Source organism: Tasmannia lanceolata, unplaced genomic scaffold (genome assembly GCF_043159265.1).
Source record: "Tasmannia lanceolata isolate RefF3 unplaced genomic scaffold, GAP_Taslan_0.1 ptg000016l, whole genome shotgun sequence".
Classification (NCBI taxonomy): Eukaryota; Viridiplantae; Streptophyta; class Magnoliopsida; order Canellales; family Winteraceae; genus Tasmannia; species Tasmannia lanceolata.
Window position 1 is genome coordinate 16,994,647 of NW_027518693.1, and position 21,642 is coordinate 17,016,288.

Here is a 21,642-nt window from a genome sequence, read left to right on the forward strand (position 1 = left end):
GCCTCTCGCAGGCCGCCACCTGTCCAGGACACCTGCCCTGGACACCTCACCAGGTTTTCCCCTATAAATAGGGGTTCAAAGCTCAAACCAACGGGTAAGACGAAAAACTCTCTCCACCCAAACTCTTAGACTAGCTCTGCACTCCTGCTCATACTGACTTGAGTGTTGAAGGGCCTGTCCGGAGTAAAACCCGGGTTGGTCTTCTGACCTCGCTTGCCTTTGTGCAGGACTCAACCCTCATAGCAGGACTCAGCCACTTCGCTCCCCTTCACTCCGGTCCCTCAGGACTCAGCTCCTCTGGTCATCCAGCTCAGCTCTTACGTCACTGTCGTACCTGTTACCGATTTTCGGCCTAACACAACCCAACCCAAGAAAAATTCAAATTCAACCTGTTGCGAGCATTAGCGGAGCCAAGATTTATACATAAAGGGTCAGGCTTCAAATTTTAAAAGGGGCCGGGCCCAATTGAGTTGCGCCTATTAAGGAGTTTGACCCAACTCAACAGGGGCAGCTGGCCCCTTATCATGTGGTTCCGCCCCTGGTTGGGAGCCCGACACAAGTTGCATCCCTAGGGGGATTTGGATCTATGGAAAAATTATGGAAAATAAAGTTTTAGGATCTATTAGATTTACAGTTTTCTTTGAAAAACAAAGAAAATCTCTAATTTTGGAAAAAAAAAATGCATATCGCCTAATTTGACTAAAAAACCCATGTAATAAAAATAATTAAATTTTGGTAAAATAGTATAATAAAATCAGATTTACGAGTTAGGACTCCCCAACGGCTTTGATTAGTTATGAGGATCGTATGAAGGTCTCGAAATGTGTCCATGGATTTGTCGGTTTAAGTTCGTTCGGATTCGGATGGTCCAATGGACCATCTGGGTCCATGACACACTCCACACGAGTGTGACAGAAAAAGGACCTCCACTCTATAATACCCATTTCACCATTAAAATCGGAGACAAAACTTCCCCATTCTCAGGCTCTGGTCCGAGAAGCTGCTGATTTATTTGTCTATTCATGGAAGCTTCCATTGAACTTGAAGCCAAACGAAAGGAGGACCATTCATGGGCATGGCACCCCTGCCAGGTCTCTCTCAGGTGGCTTCTTTTTCTCTCTGCCTTATTTTGCCTTTTTGTATTAGGATTGGTTTCTTCTCGGAGAAAATTATACTGCTTCTGATGTTTTTCTATGTGATAATGGCTAAACTGTTATGTGATGTTTTTCTATGTGATAATGGCTAAACTGTTATGTGGGTTTCCTATAATTCTTAAATGCATGCATAAACTGAAGTAGCTTGAGAAAAAATTAGGTGTATTTCTTTGGTTTCCTTTTCTCTTTTTGGTAGGTAAGCTGGGATTTGGCGGGACCCCTACCAGATTCATCAATCACATTGCAATAATCAGATAGAATATGGGTTTTCTGAATGGGTTGTGTTCTTTTCCTTTTCTGTATAGATGGTTGCAATGGTTGTGTAAACTGGCGAAGGATTCGTGCAATGTGTTAGAACCAGCTTTCCTTATTTAGATTGCTTTCCTTATTTACGTTATTTCCATATTATATTAGGGGATTCGTGCAGTGTGTTAGAACCAGTTTCCTTATTTAGATTGCTTTACTTATTTACATTATTTCCATATTATATTAGGTTTCCTTAATTTCTTTTGGGCAATGATAAATTCACACCCCCTGTAGGATAATTCACACCCCTTTGAATGAGGGTATGTGGAATACTTTCACTCTTTCTAACATCAAAGGGGGGCGAATTATCCTACAGGGGGTCTGAATTTATCATCTCCCTTTCTTTTTCCTACTTTGCTGATTTTTGTTTCCTATTTTGTTTTCTATATAATGGTAGATGCGGTATGACTATTGACTATTCAGCAAGGAATGTCACATTGTATGAGCCATCTGTGTTTGGTTTTAATTTTCAAAAAAAAGAAGGAATGATCACATTTAATGCAGTTAGCACCTTGGAGGTTGAGTTTTCTCAAATTAACTCATTGGAGGCCTGGGTTTTCTCGAATTAACTCACCATTTCCCTCTTTCTCTATCATCTTCTTCTCTATTTTTTGTTTTGGTAGAACAATGTTTCATCACAATGAAAGAGGCAAGGAAAAGCTTAGAAGAAAAATAAATGAAACATAAAGAGAATTTATAAAGAGTGAAAAAAAGAAAAAGAAAATGTGAGATGCTTTCAAGTTTCAACAGCCTTGCAATGTGTTTGAACTTGAAAAAGAATAAAATGCGTAGGTACTCCCTGGAGTAGATAACTTATCACTCCCTACCTTAAAATAACAGTTGGGGCCACATTGTTTGGGTGATCCAAAGCATTCATTTGATGAGCCCTCACATAGATTGTGTGTGCCCAAAAAATCAGCTCAATAGGATCATCCTAACCCTATGAACTGTGGAGGAAATGGACGCGTATAAATTGGCACAAATCTGTCCACTTTTTTGCATCCACGGAAGAAGTTGCCTGAGCCATTCTCCACACTGAAAGAAAGATGGGAGGAGAAATTTTGAAATATAATTTTTCCAATACTAAGAAATGGGAGAGCCACACCCTCATCGAGATGAAGACACATACCATCTCTTTTACATTTGGAGGAAATCATCCCTCTTATTATTGAATAATTTCAACCACAATTTAGCCAAGAGAGCCACTTTTGAATTCTGACATTCTTGAATCCTAGACTACCATACAACTTTGGATAACCACTTTCTCCTAGTTAATTAGATGGAATTCCCTAAATGTGGTATCAACATGAAACAAAGCTGTGAAAAATATGGTCAATCCTTTCCACAGTAGATGGGGGAATTCTATACATCGAGAGAAAATACGTAGAGATGTTTGATATCGAGGCCTTTAGGAGAGTTATTCTTGTAGGGAAGGATATATATATATATATATATATATATATATATATATATATATATATATATATATATATATATATATATATATATATATATATATATGGAGACCCTTCCATGTTCAAGCCTCAACTCAATTCTCTCTGTGGGCCAGTAATTTGATTTTCTATTATATAATTGCAGCTGTCTACATTTTCAAAAGAAAAAAAAAATTGCAGCTGTCTATTTGCTAAGTAAATAATTCTTTATTTTTATGTGAACAGCTCAGGTACCTCAAGTGGCTCTCATATTATTGTGGACTTTGGAAGCTCTAACTCAGAAGATGTTATATCTAGTAAAGAAGAAGCTCTTGCACGTCTGCGAGTGCGTTCCACTCCTCTGCAAGATGGTGAGTGCTTCCATATCAAAGAAGGAGACCATATCCTTGCGATGCACAAAACTCGATTTAGGAGCCTGTTCTTTGATGCTGAGGTAGAGAAGGTACACCACCTTTCGCTGAATATTTATAAACAGTGCGAAAGATTATTTTTTTTTCCTGAGAGAGAATATGAAAAAAGTGATTGCTGAGGCAGCCCATACATCTGAAAACACAGGTTGATGTCTATCATCAGTCAGTACACAACAATAAAACAATAAAGGATAACTACAACACAAGATGATGAATGCTTCTTTTCATGAGTTTTCCTTTTGGAAGGTTTAGTAAGAATATTTGTTTGACTAACCATTTACCAGTTTTTTAACTTTTTCTGCGGTTTATTTTTTATTGATCACTTATTAAGTATTTGTTTGACTAACCATTTACCAGTTTATTAACTGTTTTTAGACATTCATTTTTTTTATTACTTACTTGCATTTCATATGCAGCTCACTTGATTATTTAATTAACCCTGTTGTTGCTCATACTCATTTGCCCATATTGTCCGTGGTTTGTGATAAGTTTGGACATCATTATTGTGATTCACAAACTATCTTGGCTTTAAAAACGATATATTATTATAGTCTTAAAACATCTTAAGCTTATTAAAAAACTGATGTCTCTATTTTTTGTGGGAACACTAACTTTTAAAGAAGGAAGGTGACAGTGGTTTGTCATGGTAAAGGAGATTAAGTGGAGATTTTAACTAAAGTATCCGGAAAGGCATCTGATTTATGAGATATGATGTGGTCAACACCACATATGACCACTACTTCTTCGGCACCATAGAGCTCAACAATAACCCATGAGCAATCTCAAGATGGTGATTATTCTTCCTTTACGCCACACCATTTTGTTGTTGTGTGTACAGGCACCTATTTCGATGAATAACACCATGTGCTTCCAAGTATTTCTTTATCTCTCCTTCAAAATATTCATGAAAATTCAAAGAACGAAAAACTTTAATTTTATTTACAAATTAGGTGAGATCCGTTTGATAAACTTTTTAATAATTTAACGTACTTCATCCCTTGTGTTCTTAAGGTACAATCAGGTGTACAATTATAATCATCAACAAACACAATGAAATAGTGATATCCATCAGCAAAGACAATAGGAGAGGGGCTCCAAATATCAGACTGTATAACATCAAATGAATGTAAACTTCTATTCTCACTTGCAGAGTAAGATGATCTACAATGTTTACCCAATTTACGAACTTCGTAAGAGACAAAGATTTAAATAAGTCATGAAACAAACGACTCAATGATTGAGAAGAAACATGCCCCAACCTAACATATTATAGCTTAATTTGGGCAACAATCTCATTTCTACTGCTACTAGTTTGAAAAGCACGTAGATATCTACTGTCCACAATGTATAGTATTGTAGCCTCATGACTACTCTCCTGAAAAATACAGTGGGTAGGGAAAATTTTATGCTGCATTGAGACTCTTGGTAAGACTACGGACAGACAAGAGGCTAGTAGATAAGTTTGAAACATGAAGAACTAGCTGCAAGGATAAGCGATTGTTGACACTGATGTATGTTGACCCCTATACCTGATCATGGTTTTAAGTTTCCACCGAACCCGACACAAAGCAGCCGAAAATGTTTTCGTTTTCATTCCACTAAAATGATACCGAAACCGAAAGACAATGAAACCAAAATTGTAAGTGCATTAGTGGTATGCTAAATCAGTATATGTATAATTCTATTTATATGAACTGTATGTGAAAGGTAGACTGTATTACGTATAAAATTTTATATGGATTACATGTGAAATGTGGTATGTACTGAATTATTAGACATGCGTGACGACGCATGTCACTAAGTGATCAATGTTATTTAACAATAATGGATGGCTGTTTTGCTTATGTAATGGTTTCTAAGTGTGTATATGTGCCTATTCTAGCATTTCTTGAAGTTAAATCTTAAAATTCAATAATTTTCATACGAGTTTCATTGGAAAGTCTCATATCCTTTTGAGCTCTCTTAAATTATTTGTGATGATTCCAACGGAGTAGAATACTCTAGATTATAATTCCTTTGTCATTAATAAATCCGGTAGGGTATGGATCCTGCACAACCCTAGCTTGCCTATCAGATAAATAAATAAATAAATAAAATGAAAAATTGTCACATCTGTTGTCATATGTAAATTGATCTTCCCAGCCAATTTATTTCATATTAGATTCTCTATTTTGCAGGTTTGGAGGGTTAGGCACTCTAACCGGGTCCATTGCAGATGTAGTTTTGAGGTCAGATGGCTTCAACCTGAGCTCAAAGGAGAAACAATGACCGTCTCATCTAATTCAATTAGAAAGTTGGCTAGAAAAAGCATTGAAAGTCATCCAATGGTTGCTTCATTCTTGAAATCCGTGGCCCCTTTGAACTGCTCAGATATACCTTTAGATGTTGCTTTTCTTGAGGACAACAATTGTGAAACTGATCTGCAGAAACTTCTGGAAAACCAAATAGAAGAGATTGGAAAATTGGCTGATGGATCTCATAGGACGTTCTCTAATGAGATTCTATTGGGAGTTAAAAAAGGTACACATCCGCCCACAGTCTTATCTCCCAAAAATTTTAGATACCCTATTGCTCTGTTTTGGTAACATCTTATAAAGTGTACTTTTTGTTTCAATTTGAAGAAGCCATGAAAGGTCCTAACAGATGGCATACGGGCTTTTGTTCCTAAATGAATACATATATCATGGACTGGAAAACTGCATATTAAGTGTTAACCTTTGTAATATTTGGAAGACTCCTTACTGTACTAGTATAGCTACAATCTTTAATGGGCCGGGAGCCAACTTCTTTGTGAGTTTACAAATACTTGTTATTTACATAGTTGCTATAAGGATCTAAGGATTGAAATTTCGGTTTTGGTGTCGGTTTCGGCCGAAATTTGGTAAAAACAACAAATTTCCGCATTTTTCGAAATTTTGGCCGAAATCTGGGCCAACACTGAATCTCTGTACTTCCGGTGTCGACCCCAGCTGAAATCTTAAAATTTTCCCGAAATTTAAAACCCTGTAAGGATCTATAAATAACACTTCTTTCTCTATACATGCAGTTGATCACATTGAACGTACTGGAAGGAAAATGATTATTGCTTCACAGACAACTTCTTTACATGGTCGGATTCCTGAAAACCAGAATAACTTCAGAAGGTCTACTAGGATCCAGAGCAAACAAGTCGAAATGGAACAAAATGATCCACCTCATGTTCAACCCACTCTCGATGAGCATTTCGAGAAAAGGCCGTGTCTGAACCCTCTAGCTGCTCGTGCAGCTCTGGCTTCATTAATGCATGAATTACCACAAAGACCAGAAATTTCCATCTACCACATGGAGGAGGAAGGCTATGTTGATCCTTCTCAAAACACTCCCCAGCATATTGGGCTGCTCTCTTTAGATTTGGCCCACACGTTTATCAACTCGGATGTCTGTATTCAAAAGAAGGTGTCAATGAACAGTGATACATTTCAGGAATCTGTACAAGAACCCAAATTACCCATCCCTAGCAAAAGGGCTTCTTCAAAGAATTCTCCTTTTATGGTAAAGTCTTATGGAATGCTAACCAAGCAAGAAAAACCGTCACCCGCCACTAAAATTGTGAATGACAGGAATTTGGATACCCCTACAGTCATGAGAAGGTTTACGCGTTCAGCAGTGGCCAGACTGTCAAATAGTAATGCCCCCACAACAGGGTTAACCCATTCAAATTCAAATAAGCCGTCAGTTAGAAATAGATTAACTCGTTCATCTGTTCAGAAAGACAAAGGAAAATCACCGCAAGAGTCCCTCGGAGTGCTAACCAAGCAAGAGATAACACCACCCATGGCTCAAATCCCGGAAAACAGTAGTTTGAATGCCCCTACCATCATGACAAGGGTTACTCATTCAGTAAATGATTGGAATTCAAATAGCACAACCATCACCACTCGGTTAACTCGTTCAGAAATTAAGGGTGAAATGGGAAGTTCAGTTAACAAGCTCAAGCAAGAGTCATCAAGTGAAGCTAGGAAGTTTGATGGCCCTACAATCACAACAAGGGTAACTCGCTCGGCCATGATAAATGGAAATTCAACTAACAAAGTAAAGCTAGAATCGTCCGAAGATAGAAAGTTGAATGGGCCTACCATTACAACAAGGTTAACTCGATCGGCAGTTCAGAAAGAAACAGTAAATTCAGATGGAGTCAAAATAGAGACCCTAACTCGAAATAGGAAATTGAATATCCCTACCAGCCCAACAAGGTTGACTCGTTTGGCAATTCAGAAAGAAAAGGGGAACTCAATTGCCAACATTGTTGAAGAATTTGCTACTCTCAAGAGTAGGAAAACCCAGAAGAAGAGTTCACTCTCCTCACCTGTTGATATTGAGAGAAATGCATCTTTACTAACGAAGAAAAGGCTAAGGGTGTCCACCACTGTTATAGTTATTAAAGATGATGAAGGTGATCAAGAAGAAAAAATACTGATCTTTAGTTTCTTATGATGTTTGAAAGAATTTAAGGAATGCTTTATTTACTTTTCACTTTTGCAAAGCTTTACAACACAATGATGTGCAGGTGAAACTTCAGGTGGTGGGGAAGGTCGTCAAGCAAAGAAGCAGAAAGTTATTTCTTCCAAAAAGCCCCAGTTGCGATTCTCGCCTCGACTTAGGTTCCTCCCACGCACACGTTCAGGAAAGAAGAGTTCCCACTCCTGCTGGTGGTGAATGGAATGGTATGCATTAAACCCACGTGCAATACATGACTATGTGGGGTTGCATAACATAATAAAGTTAGATTGAGGAATTAGTGTTTTTTTTTCTTGGCATATGTTCCTACAGTTCGGGTATCCCTTAGTCCTGTAAAATGTATGTTTCTGTTTCTAGAATCAAATATGCGGAAACTGTCTGAATAGATGGAAATGAGGGTGAGAGGCCTATATAGGGTACTCAGATGAAGAGCTCTTTCTTATTGGTCAAGAATTCCGGAATCTTGGATGTGATTGAGTGATGCAGACCAAGATTTTGTTGCACCAAAACAACTGTTTGAAGTTTTAACTCTTTTCATTTGTTCGACATTCTAGAAATTTAATATAAATAGAGAAGCAAATTTTTAGTAACTGAGTGGTACTGTTTTGTGTTGCTATGGATATATTGTGAGTTGTCAAATGCCACTGAGATTTAACTGCCACCTACATTTTTTAGGTTGTCTTTCGAGACTAGGAGTGGCAAGAGCCACACATAGGAGGATAAGTACGGGTTGGGATGCTATGGGTAGACCTGCCTACAGTTAAGGTTTTAAATTTTGGTTTCGACCTCCATGGAAAATGGAAACGTTTCGGTTTTGGTTGGAAATTTCAGTGAAAATCTTGTAAAATTACGGAAACATATGGAAACATATGCAACTAATAGAATTTAAAGATGAAACTTCAGGAAATGTTAGCGTAAGCACAAATACTCACTTCGAAACCATCACATAATATTGTTATAAAAAAGAGAAGAAACCATCACATAAGCAAGACAACTATCTGTAATGGTTTTATAACATCGACCACCTAGTGCCATTCAGGAAAAAAAAAACATTGAGCACCTAGTGACATGCGCTAGATAGTTTGGTACATTTCACATTTCCCATGTAATTCATATAAATATTTATACACAACACATACGTCACATTTCACATGCAATTCATAATAAAATAATTATGCAATACGTAATGATATGTATACTACGAATGCACTTATGAGTTTGGTATCAATATCGTTTCGGTGGGGATGGAAATCCAAACATTTTTTTGAAAGGCAGAAATGACAATATTTTTGGTCATTTTTGTCGACTTAGGTGGAAATTTAAAAACACACTTAGAGTAGAGGCTCAGGTGCATAACAACGATCCATTTGTATATCTTAAGCCTCATTTTTGTTTAGGGACTAGGTTTTTTTTTTTTTTTTATGAAAATTGACTAGGCTCAGGTGCATAGCACCCCGATGTCCCCAACCAGGGCCCAAGTACAACAGCCAGAAGGCATTACAACAAAAGAGATACAATACCAAAAATGTAATTACCCTTCCCCATCTCCCCCTTACATTCCCCGAAATTATAACCCGCATAGAATCTAACAAAACACCATTTTTAGCCAAATCATCCGCTGCTTTGTTAGCTGAATGCCTTCGGTGCTTGATTGTTGGCCGAATCCATCGTACTAAGTCCTTTACTTCCGCAATATAGTTCTGAACCCGCCAAGGCCCCTTTGATTTTTCCGAGGCCCCTGTAATCACATTAGACTAATCCCCCTCAATGATCAGAGGATAGAAGGAATTAGATGAATACCATTTAATGCCGAATAGTAAAGTTCGCACTTCCGCCTCGTTCGTGTCACAAATTTCAATCGGGCCCGAGTAGGACATCACTGTTCTCCCTTGATCATCACAAATTATTCCGCCAATCCCAGCCTTACCAATCAAAATTCAGCTTCATCCATCCTGATGGCGGAGCCTCCCATTTGGGATTGATTTTAGCTGGTGACTTTCCTTCCCAAACAATCGCATTCCAATTCCTCAAAATTTCCCTTATTCCATAGGAAACGCCTCTAATATTTTTAACCCATGAAATAAGTTCAACCTTCACTTCATTACCAATCCGGTCCAGAGACTTAAATTTTTCACCAAAGATACGGTGGTTTCTTTCTTTCCAAATGTTCCAAATGAGAACATATGGGAGAAGTTTCCAAAGAAGTTGTCCAGTTTGGGACTAGGTTTATTATGTGAAGGGGAAGCAGTAGGTTTGGAGGGTATGCCGGTGGAAGAGTCTCCTCTTTGCCATGCATTTCCAAAATTGTAAGTTATGCATGGGCACATTGGGCGTTAGGGAATGTTAATATAAGGAAGGGGATGGTTTGCAGTTTGATTTTTAGGAGAGATTTCAAGCAAGAAGAATTTGAGTGTTAGTCTGGTTAGATTGTTAGATATGATGTGTCCCCTCTTGAACCTGTCTCTAGGTGTTCTCTCCGTAAAGTTCCCTTTACTCTCTTTCAGGAATTGATGAACCAAAGCCTTCATCTAATTTTTTTCAGGTGCTACATTTCCACCATGAGTTAATGTGTTTTAGTGGATGCTAGTCTTCTAAGGAGATGTCCACACTCCCTTGTTTTGATATTGGCACTTCTCTGTATTCTGATCTTTCAAAAAAAAAAAAAAAACTTCTCTGTATTCTGATTTCTGCTAGCTCTAACAGCCAATATTTTTTTGAAAGTTGACATATTTCATTAATATTAAGATAACATTCGGGACCAGGAGTCTCATCTTTTGCAATACAAAATATTAAAAAGTGCTGGCACGGCCATACCCGAAGCCAGTTGGGTAATACAGCTGGAGAAGTCAAAATACATTAACCTAACACCTCCTCCTTTCCTCCTTCCATCAGCCCCCTTTTTAACAAACTCGAGAAAATTCTTTTTTTTTCCTGAACCCTTCAAAAACTGCATTAAAACTGTTCTCCTAACATAAACCAAAACTTAAAGCACTCGAAATCCTCCAAGATGTTATCATGTAACTATTTTTTACAAGCGACGATTTTTACAAAAACTTTAACCCTATTCCATAAGTCTTATAGACATCAATAGATTTCAGAACACTCCTGTAAATCCGTGAGGAGCATTTCAATTTTAGTAAGAAATACCTCCTCGTCAATACTATTAGCCCGAAGCCCCTCCCTCCGCCGATGGATTCTGACTATGAATCATATCCTCCAGTTTTTTAATCCCCGTCTCCTTATCATTCATCCATCGAGAACGCCTTGCCTCCTTTTCATCCACCATCATCCTGATAAAGAAGGGATGCTTATGCAAGGGGGAGTGAGTATCTTTGACATTTCGCTAACCTGTCGAACTATAGAAAGCTTCCGGCCTACTATTAGCTGACACTTTAAACAATCTCCACAGTTGCTTCAAGAAGACCCTAATGGTTTCCCTAGGGGTTGGCAAATACTTAAAGGCTAACTCCTCGTCATTTTCCATAACTTTGATCCTCTCTTAGGCAATTTCCATCTCACTGAGATCCACTGACCGCTTCCTTTTCCAAGGGGAAGGTATGTCATTTGGGAACTCCATTTGGAACAAATTGTATTTCCAGCAGAACTTTTCCTAAATCTTATAATTTGGAGGGAGATGAATCGTCTCGAGCAAACAACAGGCTATAGACCAAACGTTCAAACTTTCATTTAATGAAGTGTGAAAGAGTCTCCTTCCATCAGAAATGAGTAATGATAGCACCGTAAGAGGCATTGCTCATTATCATGTATGACCACACCTTTTCTGCTTCCCAAAGAATATTTACACAGGTACTCCTCTTATTAATAAGGATAATCAGGATAATCGATCCTCTACCAGTCACATCACTTTGAGTCTCAATCCCCAAGTAAGGAAAATAAAATAAGATATTGCAAAGGCCTTTCCCCCAAATAGTCACAATCTAAGCCCAGCCTAAATTTTATGGGACACCTCATCCACAAGAGACACAGACTTTACGAAGCAGGGTGGTCCTACCAAAACTATCACACCTTTTATTATAGGTACTTCTTCTACTCTTTCTGGAGTAGGCTCCAAGGAAGGGCCTACCTTTTCCTTTGATGGGTTTCAGAAAAGGCCCCCCCCCCCCCCTCCCGCGCGATAATTTGCAACTGCCACTCGGGGCCTGAATTTCCCTGCTCGACCAGATTTAGAATTACAACTTTCCAGAAAAGATCTGGGAGTCCCAGATCTGACGGCTCCCAAATTTTTCCTTACCTCCGCAAGTCTACCCTTCCTTGACCAGGAGCAAAAAGAATTGACACGCCCAGAGTGGCGCGCTTATGATGGGATCCCTTCAATTTTACCCATTCCCCTCAATAGGGCTAAAAGAGGAGTAATCCGTACCCCGGGCGAGAGTTGACATTTCTGACAAGGACGGATATTTGAAATTTGAAATCGATGGGGTAGGTCCCATAGGTTCAACGGTTCCCCAGCCTAAATTTTCCGGTGGGTGAGCAGGCGGTATTTCCAGCGCCGAGGCGAGCTTTTCTTGGATATGAGAACCATGTTTCAAGGGGCCAAAATCCGGTGGGGATGGAGTCCTACCCAGATGTGGGTGCAAAACCTGAAACTCTGCGCTGGGAATCATCAGACGCCTATTGCTCAGAGTTTCAATGCCAATTGTGTAGCGTTGACCAGAGATCTGAATTTGAATAGAGGATGGTAGAAACTTCCACCAAGGGGCGAGAAATTTAGCAAACACGGATGTCATACATTGGTTATGATTCCCTTCCATTTTAACTTCTAATACTCGACCAAAAAGATTACCTAGAGCTTCAACTGTTGATATGGCCCATACGTGGAGAGGAATGCCATAGAATTTTACCCAAATTTCCTCCAACCCCGGGTTGAAGTCCTTACTCCAGGGAAAGAGAGAATGTAGTTGATCGTCCCACACCTCATTACCTTTGTCCAGGATTACTGCAGCTTCCTCTTTCGACTCGAAGATAAATAAGACTTCATCCTTTGATAAAATACATAGACATGATAACAGAGGGAGGTTCCAGACTCTCTTAGCCCTAACCAGAGGTCATGAAGGGTCCCAAAAATATCCTTTCTTTTCCCGATTAGGCAACTTTTGAGTGAGTATAATCTTGATTCTACGTCCTTACCCGAGATAGATAGAGCCGGGGTACCTCCCCCAGGAAGTACAAAGATCATCCCAGAATTAGGCCATCGATCACCTTCATCAGAATCTGCGCTACGAGCGAAGTGACGGACATCCTTAGATCCGGAATTTCTTCTTCGATCCTGAAATCCGTTCTGATTTCCGGGTTTTTACTTTTCTCACCTGGAGGCGGGATTCTGCCCTTTGTATCCAAGTGACATCTCCGCCATCTGTCCCGCCAGCTAAAATTGAGATATTTACAGGAAGGACAACTCCAGTCACCTACTCGGCAACTTAGATCCTTCCTCTCGCTTCTTCTTTCTACCCACCTCCAGGAATTTGGGGGACTAACTCCAGATACAGGTTCCCGGTTGTGTTGTTTGTCCCAATGACAAGATCGCCTCCATTTAAAATTCTGATAAGCGCAAGAATCGCAGTACCAATCCCCCTCCGCCTCCTTCCTCATTGTCAGGTTTACAGGCTCTGCTTCTGAAGCTATGCAATACTAGTTTTGAAGATCTAGTATCCACTGATTTTCTTGTTGAGTGGGAGAATCAGCAAACATTTGATATGGGAAGGGGGGACAGCTAATCATGGGCGATTGAAGCTGAAAAGTGTTCAAGGTCCAGAGAACTGGACCGGTGGAGTCGATCTTGGGCAACTTCTCAATCTCCTGGAACTTGATCTTATTACATTTAATTTTACAATCAGTTTAGCTCTGACAGCCAATGTGAACAGTTTATAATAAATAAGGGTGTAATTATCATGAAAAGGGAGTTTTTTATATCATCTCCCATACGATTAGAGTAGTACATGCATGTAATAAACTAAATATTTTTACTGGAACTAAATATGCATCACCCTTTTTAAAATATAGTCGTGTATGTTATATTATTAACATAACGTTCCTTTATTTGGGTTGATTTGTTGAGTGCTTGCCTATGCTCAAGGTCCGGTTAGTCAGGCTATTTCCAGGCATCTTGACTGCTTTTACAGGGCCCTTGTTATGCTTTGGCAAAATAAATTTACTTATTTGAGAAATCTACTGAATTGAAGAGTCCATGGCCATGGGATCGAACCCCATAGTCCCCTAATCACCTGCTTTTACAGGGCCCTTGGATGTTTTAAAGCAAGGGTAATGTCCTAAGCCCAATTATGCATCCATTTGTGGTCCGCTTGGTTGAGCCTCTACTTGATCTGCGGCTTTGTTATCAGTCTCCTACTTCTTCCCGCAAAGAGGTAGCAAAGAAACTGAAAGTGAAAGTCGAGATGTTCTAGTGTGTTTGAATGCTTTGGTGATATCCTTATGGAGATCAAAACTTTTGATAATGTGATTTATTTATAGGCCTATAGAAAGTTTTTAGCAGTTACTGGTTACAAAAGACTGTATTAGAAAATGGAATGTTGAACTAAATTGTAATCTGATAATCTTTGATTACCAGTTACATCGACAATGTTAATGTTTTGGTGCATTGACCAAGGCTTTTGGATATCTGGGTGGGACCCCATGGAACATATCGAAACATAGTACCAATTTCCATATTTAAAGTGAGAGATCTTTATGGAGGTTCACCAGAATAGAAGAAAAGGCTGCTGAGATTAGTTGGGGAAAGCATGTGTTACTTTCCAAATGGACACCACAACCTTTCTAAATCAGATTTAGAGAGATTCAATACTTCTTACATTGCAATGGATAGAAGAGTACTAAAAGAGCCCTTTAATTATTTATTAGCTCTTACTTTTTGGCTTCTCTGCAGTTTGGAGGCATTTAGGTGTCTAGCCCATGTGCATTTGGCAGAATGATCCTTGGAAATTTGTGGGTTTCATGTGCTTGTTGATGTCTGTAAATGCTGGGGAATGGCTCCTTTAATCACAAACACTGCTTGCAATTTCAAATTATGAAAGATGCTAATGACAAAAGAATATGAATTGCTGTTTAATTAAAGGAAAACATAGATATTCTCCTTGGCTTTAGAATGTGAAAATTATTAATGCACAATCTATTGTACATTAAGGTCTATGTAGAAAGATCATTCATCTTACAAGAAATTTCATATAAATTGATGTGGCTTGAAGGGTTCTCCCATTGAACAAGCTCTCTGATTCCCTTCTCTATTTCCATTGTTTCTTTCATTAAACGTTCAATGCAAAACCCTAAGGCACTCAAGCAAAGAACCACTTGGCACTTTATCTCCTCCCCACCTTGAACCACATGAATTCTAGTCATCACAGCCATTGCATGTTGAAGGAAAGAACCAACAATTTTCTCCACCTCGTCTTCATTACCACTTAAAACTCTACATCCAGTTGGATTTGATGACTTTCTTGACTCCAAGTCATCAGAGTTGTTCTTCTTCTTCCTTTGAAGCTCCATTTCCATGGCTTCTAGGGACTTGATTCTAGTAACCTCCTCAAAACACTTAAGTGAAGAACCAACCACACTTTTGAAGAGCTCTAAATCACCATTTATCTGTTCTTCTCCCTCCTTCCAAGCCACACCAAATCTATGTGACCCTTGACCAAGGAACTCCATTGCATGGAACCCAAAAAGCAAAAGCTCTCCCATTTTAGACAATGAGCTAAAGAGTTTCCTATAACAAGCATTGGGGAAAGGCAAAAACCAGAAATTGGGCTCCACCTCAGCTTCTTCAATGTACTTACCTAGTTCATCAACATGTTCTCTCAGTTTTGTGTGCTCCTCTTTCAGCTCTACTAAACATGTGAACACCTTGCTTCCATGGATATGAAAGTTCATCGATTCCACGCATCGATGAAGTGTCTGTAGGCTCTCAGAGAGTTGAATTTTTGCCAGAGTAGAAGCTCTAGTGGGTTGCAAAAGAAGCTCTACAAAAATTAAACAAAATAACCCGATAAACGTTTCAGTGATTCGGGTAATTGCGAATTCAATTGGCAACCCATATTTCTTCCTACCAAGTATCAATATTGCTGCTATAGCGGCCGAGATCCCTCCGGCTTGACCGTACATTCGGCTCCGGCTAAGAAAACTGGTGAAAACAAACCAAGGGAGGAGAACTAAGAGCCTAAGTACAATGAATTTTTCAGGAATGAAGCCACCCAAAATGCCATAAACTGAGCCAAGCACGGTCCCTTGCGCTCTAACATTGGCACCCCAATATGTCGTCTCTCTATGCGGCATGAAGCTCAGAGCAACCGTAATTCCTGCCCAAAAACCATTTTCTTTGCTAAAGAGTAGTCCGAGAAGCACCGAAAGGCCTAAGGAAAGTGATAATTTGAATGCAGTTTTAAGCCTTCTACCGCTAGTTTGCATCGGCAAAGCACCCACGATCTTTTCCATGATGCCTTGTTCTTGTTTATGTGAATTGGGGGACTCTTCGATCAGTATTATGTTGTTCTCTGAAGTGAATTGGACTGATGGATTAATTGGGAGTTCGTCACTGTTCTCTGAAGTGAATTGGACTGATGGATTCATTAGCAATTCGTCGTGGAGGAGTTTGATGCAGAATAAGAAGAAGATAGAGGGTAGATCTTGTTTGGTTGGAAAGGAAACTTGTAGGGGCCGAAGGGATTCATGTAACAATTGTTTGGTTGTTTCGGGTGCTGTGGAGGAATCGCTGCGTTGATAGAGCTGACTCAGTGTTAGGCTTATGTGCTCGCTCAGGCTAAATAGATGATGTTTAAGCTCTTCCTCTACCATTTTGATTGGAAATGTTGGGCAGTAAGATAGAGCAATTTCCATCCCTTTCAATGGCATATCTAGTGAATGTAATCTATCCAACGGTTTCATGAGATTCGGCGATGCAGGTTTGATACCAAGCGTCTCCCATTGAATGCTTGCCTGTGGAAGAGATGGAGTTCAGTTAGGGAGAAAGAAAGATGTAATTTCATGTGCACAGGAAGTAGATTCAACCTAAGTCACAAATATCGTTCTGGGGAATTTCTTGGCAAAGGAAAATCTCGGGATATATTATTATTTTTTTATATTTTCAGGTTCACATAGGGAAATACGATAAAAATTATAAAAATATACATAATTCAAGAAAAAATATGAAATAAAAAATCATAAAAAATCATGATATTTATCATGGTAAATTATTAAAGAGGAAAGTGTTCCTGCGCAACTGCGCAGGGAGCTCCCTGCGCTTAAGTAGCTTAAAAAGCCAACGATTGGTCGCTTTTTGTGGACCCCGCAAAGATGGACCCGCCATACGAACCAATCGTTGGCTTTTTAAGCCACTTAAGCATAGGGAAGCTCCCTGCGCAGTTGTGCAGGAACACTTTCGTCATTATTAAAATAAAAATATCGAGACTATTTAAAAAAAAAGAAAAGGCACTCCTCACTTTATTAAAAGTACGGTATGGCCCTCACCATAGGATGTCCATTAGATGGGCCACAGCCTAAATCGGTTGTGCCCCAAAAAATTATTTCCATAGATTGATCCTAATCCTCCGATCTGAATGTTAGATGGTTGATCTAACCCTCTATAGATCGGAGGGTTAGAATCAACCTATGGAAATATTTTTTTGGGCACAATCTATTTAGGCTGTGGCCTATCCAATGGACGGTTTGGATCATCCTATGGTGCGGGCCATATTGTACTTTTAATAAAGTGAGGAGTGCCCTCATCAAAATACAGTAGCGCTGATAACATTTCCCTCTTTAAAATCTCGAGAATATTTCGGGATTTTATCGTTTTATCAAAATATCGAGATATTTTTTGAAATGTCGGAGATATTTGTGGCATATATATGATTAAACATGAACCAAACCAGATGATGATCCAAGCCGTCGGATTGAGTATACAATAAAAAATGTCATCCACATGATTTATGCCCATAAATGTCTTGCTATGGTTAACAAGTGTAAGTTTCACCCAATTCATGTTAGCAATACCTGGAAGAGGAAAAAGGGAAGTGGGTGTGTGCTTAGATGTGTGAGGAATCTAGAGGAGGAGAAAATTTACTTACTTGCTTGAGCTTTATGCTTTGGAGAAGTTTGATTCCAGTGCATCCCAAGGAATTAGCCTGAGAAATTGATGCAACTGCAGCAGTGTTGTTTTCAGCACAGAAGGCATTTACAAAGAGCTTTAGTTTCTCTGCGGAGAGTTCGGAAAATAGCTTGCTCTTCTTTCTCACCTGCAACAAAATCAAAGATTTTAACCTTTTAACCTCCTACTAATGTTGCTGCTACTGGTTGCTAATACCACTACTACTGCTCACTCCCTTGTCTCAATGCTATGCATGGTTATAAAATAATGAGCCCTACCCGATCAAAACATAAGGTGTAAAATTGTGGGCCCCACCCCATGCATTGGTGTGAGTGGAGTTGGTAGGACCTACCTATAAGAACATAGTGTAAATTGGTGGGCTCCATCCTATGCAAGGATTTGGGTGGAGATGGTGAACTCACTCATAAATGTAAAATAGTGGACCCAACCATATGCATTGATTTGAGTAGAGATGATGTGCCCTACCATATCAAAACATGAGGTATAGTGGGCACAACTGTATCAAAAGATGAGGTTTAATATGGTTGGACCTACCATATCAAAACATGAGGTGTAAACTGGTGGGCTCCACCTAGCCCATTATGAAAACATAGCAGTGCCGCTATCAGTAGCCAAAAAAATGCTCCATAGAAAAATTCGAATAAAATATTTCAATGGAAATTTTAGTACATACTTTTAAAAAACTATTTAATACAAAAAAAATAGTCATGAAATTATTAACTAAACAAAAAAAATTCATTTTTTAGGAATATTGTGCAAACAGTGTAATTAAATCTTCATAGAAATGAAGGACATTACTCTAGACTGAAGGGAGGCCTTGCAAAAAAGAGGTGAAAGGGCTCTCGTATTGGCTACGCATCACCATCATGTGAAAGGGCTCTCCTATTGAAGGACATTACTCTAGACTATTTTTTAGGAATAATATTGATGAACTATCCGCCAAATTCATGTTTATTTCTGAAAATTCAAAATAAATGAAAATATTTGAATGATTTAGATCCTCGTAATACGAATAACTTGGATCATCAAATCAAGTGGACCCCACATATAGTATGAATGACTTGGATCATCAGATCAAGTGGACCCCACATATAATATGAATCATTAGGATCATTAAATCAAATGGATCCCACATATACTTATACCCTTCCCCCAGTTGGACCATCTCACCAAAGTGCATTTATTATTCCTATAATTTTTTTTTTATTTTCCCCTGCCATTCTAAACTACTTTACCCTTGTAGCTGGTTTTTGCAAGGGCATGCTTAAGTTCAACGTTCCTTCACAAATTTTAAGCCCACTAAGTGCGTGTTTGGCGTACCGTTTAAAACACCGTTTGGCGTTTGAAACACCGTTTTGGGGTGAAACGGCCGTTTGGGAGTGTTTGGGTGCGCAACCACCGTTTGAAACGCCATTTGAAACACAGTTTTGAACCCTCAAAACGGCGTTTTGCAAACGGAGGGGGGGAGGTCCGTTTGCAAAGTCTGTTTGCAAAATGCCGTTTTGAACGGAGTTTTTGGGTTGTGGGTTTTTACGTGTTTGCCCTCACCAAAATCTATTTTTACGTATATGCGTACGATTTTATGCGTTACGTCAAATACCAAAAAAATGGGGGTGCTAATATCATTCTTGAGGACACAAATTTGTTAAATTTTAATATTTAATTCAAAACAAGGGGCTGCTGATATCATTATATGATCTCTTAATTTTGATTGTTTAAAGACAAAAGAATTAAAAGAAACCCTAGTTTCTTACTTTCTTCATCTACTTTCCAAAGTTGTAAACCCTCTCACGCCTCACTGCCTCAGCGCCTCCACTCGTCCATCAAATCCAACAAATCCGCCGTTAAGAAGAAGAAGGAGAAGAACCCTAAAGGCATAGCCATTTTTTGTTGGCAATGATGTTTAATTTTAATAGTGTTTGAATGAGATCCTAATGACATTTTAATAATGGACCTAATGAGAGAGTAGTTGAGTTACATTGAGGCCAACCAAACAATGCCCTTTTTGGTCATTTTACCACTAAAACTCCGTTTTGGGGCATTTGCAACCAAACGCACAATACCTCCGTTCGCCGTTTAAAACGCCGTTTTGATCTGGCCAACCAAACATGAAAACGCCGTTTGGCAAAACGGCGTTTTAAACGCTATTTCAAACGGTACGCCAAACACACCCTAAGATTACTTACCTCCTGATATCCAAGCCTAGGAAATGGAAACACCAGAGCCAGAACCGAAGCCAAGGCTCCAAGAACCGAGCTAGCCACTACGTGAACCGGGTTCATAACCGGTTCCATGTGCACCCCTTGTATGAAACCAACAACATACAAAAGAACAATCTGAACAAGTGCAACTCGTTTTGTTATCACATGAGTCGACTCAGGTAATGCCACGACAAAGGCACTGAGTCCGACGACAAGTGTGGTGGTGGTGATTGAGAACCGGGCGGGTCCGATCAACCATAGGCTTAAGATAGTCGGGGCCACCGCACCTTGGAGGGTCCCGTACAGAGCAAAGAACGACCCGATCATGGTTTCCCCAAGCGTGGCTTCGCTCGTGATAAGGATTGCTATAACATAGGATGCGCCGGGGAATTGCATGAGCAGGCGGAGACGGGCCGGGCCGTAGAATTTGACGGATGCGATTATGGTACACGCTAGCATCGTCCGGAGTGCGGCTCCTAGCCGTGATTGCCACACGGCTCGGGTTCGTGTAGATGGGCTTGGGCTTGGCATTGGCATTGGCATTGTTAGGTAAAAAATGAAGAGAGGGAATTTGATTTTGCGATTCATGTAATGGTTTTATTTCACAAGCGTCTTTTTAAAGGCGGAAAGATCGACCATGTCTAGAGCCCACTTATTATTGTCGCTTACTGTAGTTAGATTTATATCCACACTCCCTTGTTTCAGTAATGGCATTCCACTCCTTTGTACTTTTCTATTTAGAGCTTTTAAAGGCCTATACAATTTTCAAGATGCACTAGGCAAGCAATTTAAAAGGGGGAGAAGATAAATTCGCACCCCCTGTAGGATAATTGCGGCGGACTTTAAGACGTCAATTTCCGTTATAAGGGGTGCCAATTATCCTAAAGGGGGCGCGAATTTATCATCACCCTTTAAAAAGGGGGTGTGTAATTCACTGTCAGCTTAGTGGTGATTCAGGTGCTTGGCCTTGTTTTAGACAGAAAACTTAGGCCCTGTTTGGATAATAAGAACCGATTGTAAGTCCAAAACTGATTATTGGACACAAATTTAAGTTTAATTTTGAGTCAAATAATCAGTTTTCGACTTACAATCGGTTCTCAAAATCCAAAAACAAATAGGTCCTGAGTTTTTCACATTCGAGTCATGGCTTTATCTATGATGGGACCTACAAATGAACGGTCTTGATCATTGGACGATGGTTTTAACAACCTTACTTTTCCTTGGAAAAATAGGATTAGACTATAGTACTCATTATATATATAATTATACATTATTCCCGAGCTGACCCTATCCGTTAATTTGGAATTTGAGTTTTGATTCCTGATATGGTCCAACTGTTTGTTTAATGGAAGTGATGGGCCAACCACTTGTAGTGTATTGGTGGCCCGGGGAAGAAAAGGGGGTGAGAATAAATCATTTCCCTTGTTTAATTCTTCACAACCCTGAGCTTCATTGATCGGCAACATGAGCTCTTTGTATGCTTCCCTC

The 21,642-nt window shown here is 39.4% G+C and overlaps 2 protein-coding genes across 3 annotated transcripts; one reads left to right on the forward strand and one right to left on the reverse strand.

The window, feature by feature from the left end:
• Nucleotides 1-840: 840 nt before the first annotated feature.
• Nucleotides 841-8,411, forward strand: LOC143848176 (uncharacterized). 2 transcript variants are annotated; one of them, XM_077357047.1, is made up of 5 exons: nt 841-1,102; nt 3,140-3,356; nt 5,502-5,844; nt 6,371-7,756; nt 7,883-8,411. In XM_077357047.1, exons 1-5 carry the CDS (start codon nt 1,023-1,025, stop codon nt 8,017-8,019), a joined length of 2,163 nt encoding a protein of 720 aa, XP_077213162.1. In that variant the 5' UTR covers nt 841-1,022; the 3' UTR covers nt 8,020-8,411. The 2 variants fall into 2 exon arrangements, with proteins under 2 accessions (XP_077213162.1, XP_077213161.1); XM_077357046.1 differs by having other exon boundaries at nt 848-1,102; nt 7,871-8,411.
• A 6,491-nt stretch (nt 8,412-14,902) lies between these two features.
• On the reverse strand, nt 14,903-20,697 carry LOC143847960 (P-hydroxybenzoic acid efflux pump subunit). Its single transcript, XM_077356732.1, has 3 exons — nt 20,140-20,697; nt 17,913-18,080; nt 14,903-16,800 (listed from the first exon to the last, which is right to left on the reverse strand). Exons 1-3 carry the CDS (start codon nt 20,695-20,697, stop codon nt 14,983-14,985), a joined length of 2,544 nt encoding a protein of 847 aa, XP_077212847.1. The 3' UTR covers nt 14,903-14,982.
• Nucleotides 20,698-21,642: the final 945 nt, after the last annotated feature.

Bases quoted from the DNA above. Each gene is read 5' to 3' on its own strand.
- LOC143848176 (XM_077357046.1), top strand. From the start codon at position 1,023: ATGGAAGCTTCCATTGAACTTGAAGCCAAACGAAAGGAGGACCATTCA. The intron at 3,357-5,501 runs GTACACCACCTT...TCTATTTTGCAG, and splicing joins TTGATGCTGAGGTAGAGAAG to GTTTGGAGGGTTAGGCACTC. The intron at 7,757-7,870 runs GTGATCAAGAAG...AATGATGTGCAG, and splicing joins AGTTATTAAAGATGATGAAG to GTGAAACTTCAGGTGGTGGG.
- LOC143847960 (XM_077356732.1), bottom strand. From the start codon at position 20,697: ATGCCAATGCCAATGCCAAGCCCAAGCCCATCTACACGAACCCGAGCC. The intron at 18,081-20,139 runs GTAAGTAATCTT...ATTTTGTTGCAG, and splicing joins CTAGGCTTGGATATCAGGAG to GTGAGAAAGAAGAGCAAGCT. The intron at 16,801-17,912 runs GTAAGTAAATTT...CTCCCTAACTGA, and splicing joins AAAGCATAAAGCTCAAGCAA to ACTCCATCTCTTCCACAGGC.